Below are 15472 nucleotides of genomic sequence, written 5' to 3' on the forward strand. Positions count from 1 at the left end.
AGGAATAAAGTTTATATTTCCAAGGCAAACATCATGCTATCATTACTTAATGCTGGTGATAATTGTATAGCTCAAAATCTATTATGTTAATGTTGGTATGGCTAAAAATGATGCCTGGGACTGTGATTAATCTAGCAGACAAAACACAGGTTGGCTGTCAGCTGAGTGATACGGATGTGTAAAAGTTTTTGGTGTAGGGCCCAGGGGTAAATGGTGTTTGTTTACATGTGGAAGAGTTATTTGGTGATTGACCTTCAAGTCAGATATTAATTATTAACAATTTAGAATGCTTGATCTTCGTGACATCCATTCTCAAATCTGAGCATAAGTCAAAAATGACCCTCAGGGCTTCTTAAAACGCAGCCAAGATTTGGGAGACTGAGACAGGAGGATCACAGGTTCGAGGACAGCCTCAGCAAATAGTGGGACTCTCATTAACCTAGTGAGAACTTGTTTCAAAATAAAAATAAATAATCAGGGGGTGTAACTCAGAGATAGAATGTCCCTGAGTTCAATTCCCAGTACCACAAAACAAACAAACAAGCCAGACTGCTGAGTCCCATGCCCAGAGTTTATGATTCAGTGTGTAGAAGATGGGGCCCAGGAATCTGTTTTTAGCAAGCTCCCAGGCGATGCTGATACTGCTGGATCAGGACTGCAGCCTGAGAACCGCTGAGTTAGGGCAAATGTCCCCTCACCAGCAGCACATTATCACCACCTGTGCAGGGATGCAGTCTAATTGGAGTTGGTTTAAATAGGCCACCTTAAGCAGTCAAAGTTTCTACCCACTTTTAGCATTGTACAGTCCCAGAGAGACAATACTTTATTATTTCTTCTCTAGAAGGAAAAAAGAAAAAAAGTTTTAGTAATGGAAACTTTATTTATTTATTTATTTATTTATTTTTGAGGGTCTGGGGATGGAACCTAGGGGCATTCTACCTCTGAGCTACACCCCCCAGCCCTATTTTTTTTTATTCTTTATTTTGAAACAGTGTCTCACTGAAATGCAAAGGGCCTCACTAAGTAGCTGAGGCTGTCCGCGAACCGCGATCCTCCAGTCTTAGCCTCCTGAATGCTAGGATTTACAAGCGTGCGTCACCACACCCAGCTGTAATGAAAACTTTAAAGGAATATGCTTAGATACTTGTTTCTGAGGTTTTGATAATAAACACATTTGGACTTCTTGGTGTTTGCCAATATTTTTATGAAAAAATTGAAAAGAATATCCTTCATGGAGATTTGTCTTTCCGGGAGCTGAGGACCAGCAGGTGGCGCTCTGAGTCAGTGCACAGCGACAGGCAGGCTGGGATGAAGGCAAACTTAAAAGCCAAGGTGCCTGCTTTAAATCCTCACAGTAAGGTCCTCTTAACCACTTGTCATAAAATACCCTGAGACACACGTCTTGGAAAATCGAAGTGTCAAGCTCAGCATCTTTGCCACATTTCAAACTAGGTAATTACCTTCTCTCCCAAAGGGAATCTGTTTTATGTATTTGTGTGCTTTCTAGGTTACAGGTTTCCCAAAGGCAATGATCTTGCCGCCTTCTACTCACTCCATACCATGCCAAAGTGAAATGCACGTTTTACAATAACAATTTAATTATTCTACATCCCTCTGAGCTACCCGATGACCTGTCATATAATTGCCAGTAATACAGAAACCTATATATGCCTCATATAAACCCATGCAATAAATGGAAGCTTTCTATTTGACCTAGAAGTAAACTGCTTATTTACTTGTCCTTTACAACAGAAAAAGTAGACAGTTTCCCCACCATCCTGAACTGCAAATCATTATCAAATAAACAATATTGTGTTTTAGTCAGTCATTTTTTATTAAGTCTGCAGTTCAGTTGGGGTTTTTTTTTTAACTACACACAACAAATATCTCCATATAATCTAAGATAATAAAATAGTTGAACAACTTTGATTTTTTAATTTAGATTTACATTTGTATAGAAACAATCTGTGGAACTCCTCACTTCAAAATGAAGGTGTCTAAAAACAGTGACTCATCAACATTGCTTTAAATGATTGTTTGGTTAAAAGTCTCAGTTTCCATTCCTAACTGAAATGTGTCTCCATGCAGTTTCCCTTGGGTCCAAAGCTTAAGGTCTTGGGAAGGTAGCCAAGGACAAAAGGACGGCCATTCTCCTCTCCGTCCTTCCCCCGTGTGGAGGACAGTGATTGGGACAGGGTTGTTACCAAAGCCAGGAAGAAAAGAAATCAACTGCATGTCTCCAGTTCACAAGCATGGAAGCCATAAAGAGCCTTCCCATCTGTCAATGGGAAATTCTCCCAGGAGGGCCTGGTGCCTGCTGGTCCCAAGTGTCCCTTCCTTTCACTAATCATGTCAGTTACCATGAATAAGCTGTGGCCATAAGTTCTCTCTAGGGACTGGTCCTTTTGTCACACTGAAGTCTCCGCCCTTGCATTGTGTCACCCAGATGCTATGTCTTGGTGCCCAATAAAGGTCCACCATTGCCTAAGAAATGCCTCACCCCCACCCTCAAGTCCCCAAAGTGCCTAAGTGTGAAGACCCCATGGAGACGGTATCTTCAGAGAACACCTCCCCAGAGACGCCTGGGGCCTCTGGCTTATATCATCCCGTTGATCTTAGTCCACTCGTAGATGTCCTGCTCGCACACGATGTCGGAGTTGATGAGGAGGTACCTGTCGCCCACACAGAAGTGCTTCTGACAGGCGGCACACTTGAAACACTCCAGGTGATACACCTTATCCTTCACGCGCATGGTCATCTCGTAGGCGCGGATCCGCTTGTCGCAGGATGCACAGAGACCATCTTGGCCAAAAAGCCTGGGGCAAGAAGAAAGAAAAGATCTGGATGACACTGACATTTTGTTCGCTATCACTCCCACTTGGCTGACTTTTCTCCTGCCTCCAGCGATCACCATACCCCTAGGCCGGCCCTGGCTGCTGCTGTGGAGGAGCCCCCGCTGAAGTGACAGGCTAGAGTTAGTCTTGTAGTATGTGACCCCTCCCAGGGGGAACTTGTGCTGTGAAAGGAGAGCCCCTTAGAGAGGGAACTGACCAAGAATGCAATAAAAATAGCCACCTTCCCAGCTCTACCATGTTAATCCTACCCCCAGGAAAATGGGTCTTGAATTCCCCCACCAGTTGCTTAGGTCCACAGCCCCAGATGCAAGGAGGCAGTGCATCCATCTCACAAAATATGTGTGGTGCAGTTAATTATGACTCAGTGATGGAGGGGTGGGGACAAACAGCATCTCTCCAGAAAGAAAAGATCTTAATTCATGAGCCCTGCCACTCTCTTGGCATGAATGTCTGGAGAAATCTCTCTTCTAATATCCAAATCAAGTCTTTCCTTAGCCACAGTGGATTATCCACTTCTTTTTGTTGTTATTTGTTTGTTTGTTTCCGGGGATTGAACCCAGGAGCATTCTACCTCTAGGCTATACCTTCAGCCCTATTTTATTTTTTATTTTGAAAGAGGATTTTGCTAGGTTGTGACAGTCTCACTGCCTGTTGAGGCTGTCCTGGAACCTGTAATCCTCCTGTCTCAGCTTACAGACATGTACTACCACACCTGGCTTATCCACTCATAGCAAGCAATATATTCAGTGTTAGAGTGGGAGGTACAACTTGGTGGGGGTCAGTGCGGTCGTTCTCAAAGTGCTAGTCCTGGAACCAGCAGCGTCGGTATTGCTGGAATCTTGTTAGGAATACAAATTCTCAGCCTCCACCTCCACCTGCTGGAGACACAGGGGAGAAAGCCCAGCAACCTGCTATATTAATGAGCTTTTCCAGAGTTTGAGAATGAGTCTTCAGGAGTGGAATAACACAAGCATCGGGACCAGAAGTCCCAGCTTCAGAGTCCAGGACCAGCCCTGGTTTGGGCCAGTTGGGCCTCCGATTTCTCTGAGTTTCAGTGAAATGGCAGCATTACAGCATCTGCCTTACTTTCGGCCATTAGAAGCATCAAACCGAGCATCAAAGAAGTGGTGGCCACCGGCTAAGCCAGTGCCAGCTATGTTGGGACCCGCCTCGGGTGTAACCCCAACCTCGCCAGCCTCCCTGCAGGGTCATCACGACATGTGGCTGGTCACAATCACCTGTTTACCAGGTGGTTTCCACCTAAAACCTTCAGGCAGGACAGTTGGAGGTAAATGCTTGCTCTTATTAGAAGTCCTCATTAAACATGGGAAAATCAATCTACTGGTTCACTCTGAGACATCGCAGGGGAGGTCGGGGCAGAATGAAGAGCCTGGAGAAGAGGTGGTCTCTGAATAGAGAGCTCACTGTGAGCGCCAAGGCCGGCTCATTTTTCTCTCAATCCCACTTCCCACTGGAAGATCTCCGAGTGTTTCCAAAGCACCGCCAGGGAGCAAACTCATTAGCGGGGAGAACTCTCCGTCCCACCACAGCAGATGGCGAAGCTGTAGGTAACCGCCGCACTGGCGGTCACAGACTGGAAGGAGAGTTCTGGTTCCCTGGCTGTTCAGTAAGTTAAGTTGGGGCTGACAGAAGAGTGTGCACAGAACTCAGTCCAACTGCCTGGGGTGTGAGAATCCTAAGGAAGGAGGGCGCTTATTAGAGAGAAGTCAGGGGTAAATGACAGCACATCAGGCAGCCAATGAAGGCCAGGACAAAGGACTAACATTGGAGAGGCAAGTTCGGGTCCCAGCATCACCTCTAACTGGCCAGGGAACCTGAGCAACTGACATCCCCTCTGCAGGCTGCTGTGTCTTGAGACAGGAGTGGAGGCCCCCGGAGCCCCTTCCAGCTCTACTCTGATGGTCCAGTAGTAGTAAAACTAACCCAGCACTTCAGATGTGGCTAGAGCATTAACTTCTGCCTCCAAGAGTAGGTGTGTCTTCGGCTGGACATCGCAGCAGTAGACCCTGAGGTGAGGATTTGTGAAGAAGTGATGTATTAAGGACGCGCTGAGGGGAAGCTGAATGGAAAAGGAAGAAGCCCAGCTGAGCAGCAGTCTCAACACTGGGTCCCTCCCAGGGAAATTGTGCATGATGCTCAGGGACTCTGGAGTGGAAGCCATATCTCCAAGCCACCCTAGCTCCAGGCAAGGTTACGTGGTCTGGGGACTCTTGCAGCATGTGTTCCTGGCTAAGGCCCTAACCTTCTGGCTCTAACAGGTGCTGGTTAGATGCAGAACACTGCAGGTGCAGGCTCTTGAAAGTAAAACCACTGGGGGTTTGGTAAGATTGGTAAGAACAGGATCCAAGAGGATCTGGGCCGGGCACCCACATTAATAGCTGCAGTTAGATCCTCAACAAGACAGCACCTCGGCCTCAGGGCTAAGGTTCTGTATGGGGAATCTCATGAATATCTGAGGCTAAATGTCTACAAAGGATGGTAACAGGTGAGTCAGCCATTGGCAATTCTGGAATAGGGGCTGGACCCCATCAGAAGGTCCCCTGAGTCATTCCTCCAACTGGCCTCATTAAATTTAGATACCGCCAGATATGCTAAGAATGCAAATAAACAAGCCCATCGCTAAAGGACTGTCCCTGAAGCAAACAAGAATTTTCCTCCTCTGTCAAGAGGTGTCACAGCTTAGGCTTTCTGCTGCCCATTTTAATAACAATAATATAAATATTAAAGGATGGCTGGGAAGTCCCGCACTAACGCAGAGTTAATTAACATGTTGCCTGGGAATGTAGCAGGGAGAAGAATTATTTCATGTCACCAAGACACAAGTTAATTAACATCGGGTTCTCCCAGACTATTTTTTTTCTCTTCTTTTTGAAAATGGAAAAGATTAACAAGCCCAGGCAGCACTGGTTTTATTCTTGAATGTTATATAAAACTGTGGCAATAGGGAGAAACCCAGCTCTTTTGACCTTACTGTATCTGCACTTCATTTAATAAGATTCAAATGATTCGACAGGGATGTAGTCAGGAGCCCAGTGGGAATCGTTTACCCGTCTGCTTTCTGACTGATTTGGCAGACTGGGAGTGAGCAAAACCAGGCTGTATTTATCTAGTTCTATTTTGTGTGTGTGTGTGACTTTAAAAAAAAAAATACCAGAACACTGAATAGAATTATAATCACGATCATTTTTTAAAAGATAAAAACCTACTTGTTTTTTCAGAACCACTAAATTTGCAAGAAATTTTATAGGGAATGGGGGGTAGCTAATTCTATCAGTCTTTGAGTAAACAGATAAGCTTTCTTCACTGTGGCATTACCTGGAGTTTTGTTTTCTGGTGATATATATATAAAATAAAATGCTGTGAAGGCAGATTAAGGAGGAAGAGCCAGCCCAGCAGCCAAGGGCAATGAAGTCTAAGCAAGATTCCAGGGGTTGGCTGGTCCTTCTGTAATAGGGCTGCATGCTCCACAGACCCTCTGCCACAGGAAGATGGCAAAGGATTGACAGCTGCACAGCTGAGCAGATCTGACAGTAGAAGGCACAGAATCACCTCCACAGCAGCTCATATGAAACTAGAGATGTTTCGACATTCCAGGCCAAGGCACTCACTGAGTGCTGGGAGGTTCATAGGGTCAAGGGGATGGCCCAGGGCAGGGACTCTGCCTCTAGGTTAGCTCCTACTGTGAGAGTCAGTGCTTGGATCTCTAGAGCCGGAATATGCTTTCTGTTTTTAAACTTCTCATCAGTAGTGGAATCATACAGGAGAATATTTATAACCTCTCTATGATTTGAAGCACTGAAATGAGCTCCTAAGAACCCACTCCTGAACTTATAAACAAAACACTCCCAGTTCCTATGGTAGTCTCTTTTAACCCGCAAAACTTTATCTTGTGGTCTGCCCCCAGGAGGAAACCACTATTTTGACTTGTGTATTTTTCCTCCTCTTGCTTTTAAAAATATTAGTATTTGCCACGCAGGAATGTGTCTCTGAGAACAGGATCTGGCGGGAGGAAGAGCCAGCTGCTTCTCTGCAGGGAGTAGCTGAGCTCAGCCTCCCCAGCCTGACCTCCTGGGCAGGGAAGGTACCTGAGGTAGTCCCTCCGGCAGAGCTTGCGGCCCAGCTTGTAGTAGAGGCGCCGGCCCACCTCGCCCAGCCGACAGCCACAGAGGTCACAGCTGAGGCAGTCCTCGTGCCAGTACTGGTCGATGGCCTTCAGGAAGTAGCGGTCCCCAATGTTCTGCTGGCAGCCACCGCATGTCAGCAGGGACGGGGGGATCTGCAGCACCTCATCCACCGGTTCCCTGGGGAGGAGGCTGAGAGTCAGGGGCAAGTTTTCCATGGGGGAGAGAAGCACCCGGGCCCAGGAATTGCTCTCAGCCAAACAGGAGACCTCACTTCATCCCCTTCTGCAGCAGAAGGGAAATGGATGGGACAACATGTCCCTGGGTCAGACTTCAGAGGGACCCAGCCAACCCAAGGTAAGAGGAGAGAGCTAGACCTAGCCACGCATCCTAGCAGTAAATGCAGGCACCAAGAGGCATCCAAGGCGCCTGCAGGTGGTGTTGACCCCCCTGCCCACAGTCTAGCACCATCCTGGGCACCTCTGGCCCCATCTGCTGCTTCCCACTGCCCCCTCTCACTCTCTATCTCCCCAGGGCTCCCTCTTTTCCTTCTCTGTACCCAGGATCCCAGGCACTGACCAACCCCAGAGGAGGCACAGGGGACCACAATGGTTGCTCGCTGTGGGGCTGTCTGACTGCCCAGAGTGCTAATATCTGCAAACTCTCTAGAGCATCCTCACAGCAGCCCACCTCATGCCCTCCCAGTGCACAAACACAGAGATGAGAAAGGAAGCAATCACAATTATGTTAGCTTGCTTTCTCTTTCCAAAATAAAAATTCCACCAGGATATAAAAGGAATTCCCAGCCAGGCGAGGTGGCGCATGCTTGTAATCCCAGCATCCTGGAGGCTGAGACCAGTGGATTGCGGTTCGCGGACAGCTTCAGCTACTTAGTGAGGCCCTACGCAACTTAGTGAAACCCTGTTTCAAAATAAAGAATAAAGCCGGGCGTGGTGGCGCACACTTGTAATCCCCGTGCTTGGGTGGCAGAGATAGGAGGATCTCGCAGGTTCGAAGCCAGCCGCACTGGCTTAAGAGACCCTGTTTCCAAATTAAAATATAAAAAATATGTGTCTGGGAGTGTAGCCTGGAGGTAGAAGGGTTTCCAGGAACCCCACTACCACAAAAAAATAAAATAAAAAATAGGGCAGGGGGTGTAACTCGGAGGTCGAACACCCCTGGGTTCCATCCCCAGACCCGCTAAATAAATAAACAAACAAACAAATAAATAAATAAATAAATGGAATCCCCCCCCCCCTTAAACAGAAATTCTGCATCCCATCCTTCTTATTGAATGAATCCTTGGGGAGAAATCCCAGGTATTAAAGCCATTGTCAAACTGATAAAGAACATCAGTTAGACTCTTCTCTCCCCACATGAACATTTTTACCATAGCAAGACTAGTTTGAATAAAGATTTAGGAAAGAAAGTGGGAAGGGACAACAACAACAACAACAAAACCCAATGATGGTCTTTCACTAGAAAGCCATGCATAGGGAAGCCAGTTCACTCCCCTTTACTGGAACCTGAATACTTTGGTTTTATATTTTAAGATAAAGAATTCTGCAAAAAGAATAAGGAAGTGGAAGAAACGTGTCTAGCACCATTAGGGAGAGTGGAAACGTTAATACTTTTTGATTTATAATAATTAGCACATGCTTTCTGCAATCTTATTCAAATAGAAAACTATTTTCTAAAAATCTATTATGTTTTAAAAAATGGACCTTCTTCCAACTGTGAAATTCTCATGGGGAGTTTCCTGTTCGGTGCCTGTAACTATAAATCTGTCTCTTGTTTCTAGTTGGCACTCTGACCAGGTGACCTTGGGTCCTAATTGGCCAGTGCCCCAAAGCTCAGCACCCATTATACTTAGGGACAATAGGACTTGGGGAAGCAGGGTTTATGGTCCACTCTGACATTTCAAGTGACTCTAAGAAAAGAAAAAGTGTTTCCTACAGATATTTAGGAATGCTGAAACCAAACCCAAAGTTTGCAGACAGAGTAGAAGATTGTCTTCTAGTACAAGGAAATTGTCTTTTAGTACAAGGAAATGTGCAGCTGAAGTCAGTTTTTTGGGGAGGAAAAAAAATTCAAGACCTTAAGTAGTTTTAAGAATTCACTGAATTCTCTGTTTCTATACATTGCACAGAAGGATTTTCACTCTCCTTTCTAAAAATAACTAATACCCTTGGCCTTTTCACATGCGTTGACTCAGAAACGAATCTTTTCTCTTTCCACAGCCCATGGTCTTACTTTGGCCTTTCAAAAACACCCATGGAACCATAACCATGCTGGGTGCCCCAATGCCGACATTGCCAACCGACTGTAAAAGAGGAGCATTTGCACTTAGCTGGTGCAAAACTGCCTGGAATTAAAATGAAGCGTTCCTGTTACTCACAGGGAGGCACGACAGAGGAGATCTCTATGTTCATGAATTCTGGCCTTCCGTCCCTATGCTTTGTTTATCCATGCCTGGGCAGGTCTCCGTATCTGGAGGTATGATTGTAATGATGTCAGGTGGCTTTGAACAAGCAATGAAGCATCTAGCAGGAGACTAGGGGGTCAGTAGAAATGTAAAGCAAAAGAGCCCTGGTGATGGACTGAGATGGGACAGAGGAGGACAGGATAAGACTCCATCTAGCTTTCTATCATTCATGAATATGTCACATTATCTTTGGTGGCCAATGCAAGTGGATGCCTGAATGGGATTCACCCTTGAATTATATTGGATAATCTCCCAGATGCCATTCTGAACGTCACACCTGAGTAGCGTGTCAGCCTGGATTTCTGGGATAATGTTTTGACAATTTCCAAGAGAAAGGGGAACTGTATTATAGTGGTTTCTCAATTAGCATGTCCATCTTCAATTAGAACTTGCTTTCACTGGGTACATAGTAAAGATGGAATATTCATGCTTTCCACAGTGAACTGCCTGCTATGGTAGGAAATTACTAGCCTATGTTACCAAATTTTCTAGCCTGGTGGGGGGCACAAACTTGGGAAATGGAAAACTTCCATTAGGGAACCAAACCCTCCAGATTTATCTTTTAATAAAAGAAGTAGTGGCTAAGTCTTGCAGATGGAAAAAGTGTTTGGTACCAATTCATCCAATCCACTCCTTTACTGCATTGCTATGGGCTTGCTCAATCTTTGAAAACTCCAGGCTCAGTTGAAATTCTAGTTTTATTTTTTTTTAAAAAAGTAGACAAAAAGTATGCTTTTAATCTATTATTTGCATAGCTGTATACCTTTTTTTTTTTTTTTTTTTTTTAAGGAATGGTATTTTCCTCCTGAGAATCTGTTTAAGGAAGCGGGGTCTTTGTTAAAACAAACCTAGCTCCTTATAGAGCTGGTGCCTTAACCTTTGGGACTCCAGGGTGATGTTTATATTCTTATTGGATCCTGGTACTTCCTGTGTTTTATGAGAACATGCAGCGTTTCAATGCTGGTAACTGAGGGTAAAACCCAGGTAAATAAACACCACAGAAGGCTGAAATCGGAGGGGGAGAGAGACTTCAAGCAGGAAAGCACAATTCTTTTAAAGCAGGAAAAGAAAAAACAAAACAAATGCCTCTTAAAAGCACAAATGGACAAGTCATTAACTAGCTCCTTTGGTCTTGTGAAACAAATCCCTTCAAAGGATTAGATGGGGACTTCAAAGGAATAAAAATTCAAAACCAGACAGCTAATGACTCTTAAAAGGGCGTTTGCGTTGACAGGGAAATGATACCTTAAACACCCCTTGCTCCTCACGTTAACACTGGAGAATGGGTTGGGATATGGGCTGGGAATAGGGAATGTTCATTCCACACCAGTAAAAGGCTCAGAAAACAGATGCAGCCCTCGCTTGCTCATTAGATCTCTGGTTCCCTGATCCCCAAACCTTTGCGAGTATGATAAAAAAAAAAAAAAAAAGTGAGTCTGCTCCCAAGAAAAACACACCAATACACAAAATGGTGCGCTAATTTTCGAGGCTCACGGGTCCCCATCAGTGGACTCCAGGGGTGGGGGTGGGGGTCGATCTGGACCCAGATCGGTACCTAGATGGATTCCGGATTCGCTGCTCTACAAGTCTCTGGAGGCCGGAGCGAGTTCCCAGGTGGACAGTAGGACCCCCCTGGCCCGCCTGGTACCCGCGCCACTGGCAGCTGCTCCAGCCGCAGACCCGGAAAGGGGCCGTCAGGGACTCCAGAGGCCGCCACTTGAAATGCCCCCCTTCCCAGGACCAAATGCACAAAGAGAAAGGGAGCGGAGAAGGGGCGAGAAGGAAGCAGAAACAAACCCCGGGCGCTCTCGGGGCTGCACCTGCGCGCCTCCGAGCTCCGTGGCACCGGCTCCTGGGCAAACTTTCCGGCCCGCGGAGGCTTTGGGGAGCGTCGGGGTGGCCCGGAGGGGCGCGTGCTCCCGCGGCCCGCGCCCGGCCCCTCTCCTCGGGGCCCCTGGGTCGCCGGCGAGGAAGGGGAGCCCCGCGCCAGGCCGAGGGGCCAAGGGCGCGCTGCGGGCGGCCGGGCGCGCGCACCTGGAGCCCGCGGGGGCTCGGGCGCCTCCCCAGCCCCGGGCGCGGGCCGCGGGCAGCGCGGTGGCCCGGGCCGGGCGCCACACTTACTCAGACGGGTCCAGGCTCTTCCTCTCGATGGCCGAGGACATTGGGGAGCGAGGCGGCGTGCCGGGCGGCGGGGGCGCTCCCTTTGTGGCGCGGGGCGCGGAGCCCTCGGATGCTCGTGCGCTCGGCCGGCGAGCTCGCCCCTCCGCGCTCAAGGACGGGCGCCGCGCTGCTTCCAACGCCGGGGAGAGAGAGCGGGTCACGGCTGCGGCCGAGGCGGGGGCCGGCGCGGCGCGCTCGGGACTCAGCCCTCCATCCCCGTCCCGCCGCCCGCGGGGATGTGCGCGCCCGCCCTCGCCCCGCGCACCTCGGGCCGCCGCCGGCAGGGAGGGGGCGGCCAGGGACCGGGGACGCGGCTCTCCCCGGGCTGCCTCCTCTCTCGGGAAGGTCTATTTTCGCTCAGCTTCCCTCTGTCTCTGGTTTCATTTCCTTTTTCCTGATCACGATTCAAATACAATAGAAGGAAATCACATTTAAAGAGACAGCTGCCCGGTCCCACCTCCCCTTTTTTTCTTCCTTTTTTTTTTTTTTTTTTTTTTTAAACGGGGCTCCTGGGGATTAGCAATACAAACAGCAGCCGCAGCAGGACTGACTTGGCTTCTTAAAGGGGCCAGCGTCGGGGGCGCAGAGAGTCGTTGCGCGGACACCTCTCTTTGGGGCTGCAGCTAAATCATCTCTTTCGGGCTCCCCCTCTTCTGCCTTTCCCTTTTGGTTAACTAAGGCTGAAAGTCATCTCAGGGCATCTCGAGCAAGCAAGAAAAGCCGGGAGTATAAAATAAGCACCTACAGAAACGCAGGCGTTCCGCGCGCGTCCCAGGTTCGAGGTCCCCGGTCCCCCGGCAGTCGCGGGGCACCGTGATGCCCGCACAGCGCGGCTCCGCGGGCGGCGGGCTCGTGGCGGCGTCCGCGCTCCAGACAGGCGACTGGAGCTGCGCGAGCAGGGCGCGCACGGGCTGGGCACGCCTGAGCAGGGCTGGGGACAGTTAATCCCGCGGGAGGGGGGGGGGCTGGGAGGGAGCGCGCCGGGTCTCGTCTCCGTCTGCTGGCGGCGGCAGAATTCCCTCCCTCAGCACCTTTCAAAGAGAACTCCCGCGGTGGCTAGACTGGCCCTTATAAAGTGCCAGTAATACCCCGGCCAAGGAAAGTGCCCTTCCAATGATTAAGAACATTACTTGGGAGATTATTTCGCCCAGAGTAAAGGCAAAGAAAAAGAAGCTAGACCTCACCTGAAGGTTCAGGTTTCCTTTCCAACATCAAGGAGAAGTTCTAAAGAAGAGAAAGAAATGCAGGAGGCTGATCGCTTGTTCTTTCATGGAGAAAAACCTGGGTTCCCCCGGGGGCCTCAAAATTCCGTGAAAATGCCTGGGTTCAGAAATGATTACTCAAGGCCTATTTGCGTATGGTGCCGGTCACCAGGCTTGTAAAGAGGAAATGACCAAGTACTTTCAGGGTCTGTAGTCTCGCATGCCCTGCATGGAGCAGGACCACAGGCATTTTAGTCTCATCTAAAAGATGCCACCAAGGGGCCTGGACGAGCTGGCCGTGAAAGGTGGTGGCTGGTGTCAGAAGTGAATGCCTGGACGCCTCACCTCGCAGCTCAGAGCCAGAGCCCCCTTGGCTTTCCACAAGTAAGGCCAGAAGCTACTATTGTTCTCAGGTTCTGGTTATCTTCTTGTCTCCCTGACCTAAGGCGTAGGTTCCTAGTAGGTATGATTAAAATCTGTGTATTTGCACATACTCACATACGTTTGTGTGTGTGTGAGAGGGGGGGGGCAGGCCTTCAGAGCAGCTTTGGGTCCAAGTTGGACCTTCAGTATGTAAGAAGACATTTTTCTGATCAAACCCTTGTGTTACTTACAAAACAAAAAATCCTTAGAATTTTTAGGCAAGCCTAAATTATGTGACAGATATGTGACCTACCACCTTACTGTCATTTCTATCAGAAAGGACAATAAACATAGGTTGCAGCTAACAGTTTACCTACTTATAGTCAATGTGATACTCTCCCAGCAATTTAGCAAGATCCTGTTTCCAAATAAAAAATAAACTAGGGCTGGGAGTGTAGCTCGGAGGTAAAATATTCCTGGGTTTAATCTCTATCACTCCCCCCCCCCCAAAAAAAAGGCAATAGTTAAATGCTTGAAATCTGGAATCAGACTACCTGGGTTTGATTTAGGTTCATACTTATTAGCTCATATGACCTGGAAAAAAATTACTTAATCTGAGAAGGTAATATTTGGTGAATGACTCAAGACTCTGAATACCAGTATTAGAACCCACTTTTTACCACCAGTGTGAACCTGGGCTAACAACAAGAGTTTAAATTCCCAGATTCTGTCGCCAGGCCTGGTGGTGCACGCTTGTAATCCCAGCATTCCGGAGGCTGAGACTGGAGAATCACAGTTCGAGGACAGCCTCAACTACTTAGCAAAGCCCTTTGCAACTCAGTGAGACCCTGTTTCAAAATTAAAAGGACTAAAAAATAGGACTGGGGGTGTAGTTAGGAGGTGCAATGCCCCTGGGTTCCATCCCCAGTACTCCCCCCCAAAAAATCCCAGTGTCCTTATCAGTAAATGGAAATAACAGAATGTATTGCATAGGTTTATCTAAGGACTGAAGAAGTTAATGCATGCAAAACGTGGCACATATATTTGTAATAGAATAAGGGAAATAACAGATATGAAATTGACCAGAAAATGCCTAGTATATATTAAAGTGCTCATAAATAGCAACTGTTTATAGCAAAAATCGTCATTGAGAAAACTTAAAACAAGCTGAAAATTAAATTTAAAGGTGAAATGGGGGTCTTAAATAAGAGTTTTCTTCTCAAATTAAAAAAAAAATACTGATTTCCTGATGGATTTTGTTTGTTTGAATCAGGGTCTGACTATATTGCCCAGGCTGGCTTCAGTCTCCCAACCCTCTGGCCTCCTGAGTAACTGGGGCTACAGGTGTCTACCACCCTGCCAGCTATTCCCTGTTTTTATACTTTATTTGGAAACAGGGTCTCACTAAGTTGCTGAGAGCCTCACTAAGTAGCTGAGGCTGGCTTTGAATCTGTGCGATCCTCCTGTTTCAGCCTCCCAAGCACTGGGATTACAAGTGTGCACCCCCAAGCCCAGCTCCCTATTCCCTGTTTTTATTTATTTTTATTTTTATTTATTTATTTATTTTTGGTGGTACTGGGGGTGGAACCCAGAGGCTTTCTACCTCTGGGCTATACTCCCAGACCTTTTTTATATTTTATTTGGAAACAGGGCCTCACTAAGTTGCGGAAAGCCTCACTAAGTAGCCGAGTCTGGCTTGGAACCCGTGCGATCCTCCTGTCTCAGCCTCCTAAGCGCAGGGATTACAAGTGTGCAGCACCGCGCCCGGCTATTCTCTGTTTTTAAAAAGCAAAATAAGGCCCCTCTTTTCATCCCTTACTGTTGCTAAACAAAACATATATGCCTTTTCCATCATATTGTTTATTAAAGTGGAATGACTAGATGCTATGTGTGCATCTTGCTTTTATTAAACCGGATAAGCTATTCCCTTTCTTGCTATAGTTTTCCATGGGGCTCAAGTTAGTTGTTAAAATAAATTTATCCTTGAGTTTCAAGCGGTAACCTCAGAATGGCCAACTCTGGGGCATAAACTTTCCTTTTAATAATATGATTCTGCTTTGCCTTGGATGTGTAAAGAAAAAGCAATGACTGCATATGACTTTGGGTCACTTTCTTATCTTTCACAACTCTTTGGGGAGAACTTCCTTCGAGAAGGTGCATATTTGAAATGGTATCTTAAGATTTCAATTTCACACACAGTGGTTGTAAGAAATAACTTCCTACTGGTGGGATTTCATTTCTATTCAACGGGCAATTAAATCGCTC

At 47.4% G+C, this 15472-nt stretch overlaps 1 protein-coding gene across 1 annotated transcript; it reads right to left on the bottom strand.

Moving 5' to 3' along the window:
* Positions 1-2596: 2596 nt before the first annotated feature.
* On the bottom strand, positions 2597-11644 carry LMO2 (LIM domain only 2; the record flags this gene model as incomplete). The annotated part of the gene is made up of 3 exons (XM_080706257.1): positions 2597-2816; positions 6962-7177; positions 11604-11644. 3 exons carry the CDS (start codon positions 11642-11644, stop codon positions 2597-2599), a joined length of 477 nt encoding a protein of 158 aa, XP_080562383.1.
* Positions 11645-15472: the final 3828 nt, after the last annotated feature.

This window comes from Muscardinus avellanarius (assembly GCF_963383645.1).
Source record: "Muscardinus avellanarius genome assembly, chromosome: 1".
Classification (NCBI taxonomy): domain Eukaryota; kingdom Metazoa; phylum Chordata; class Mammalia; order Rodentia; family Gliridae; genus Muscardinus; species Muscardinus avellanarius.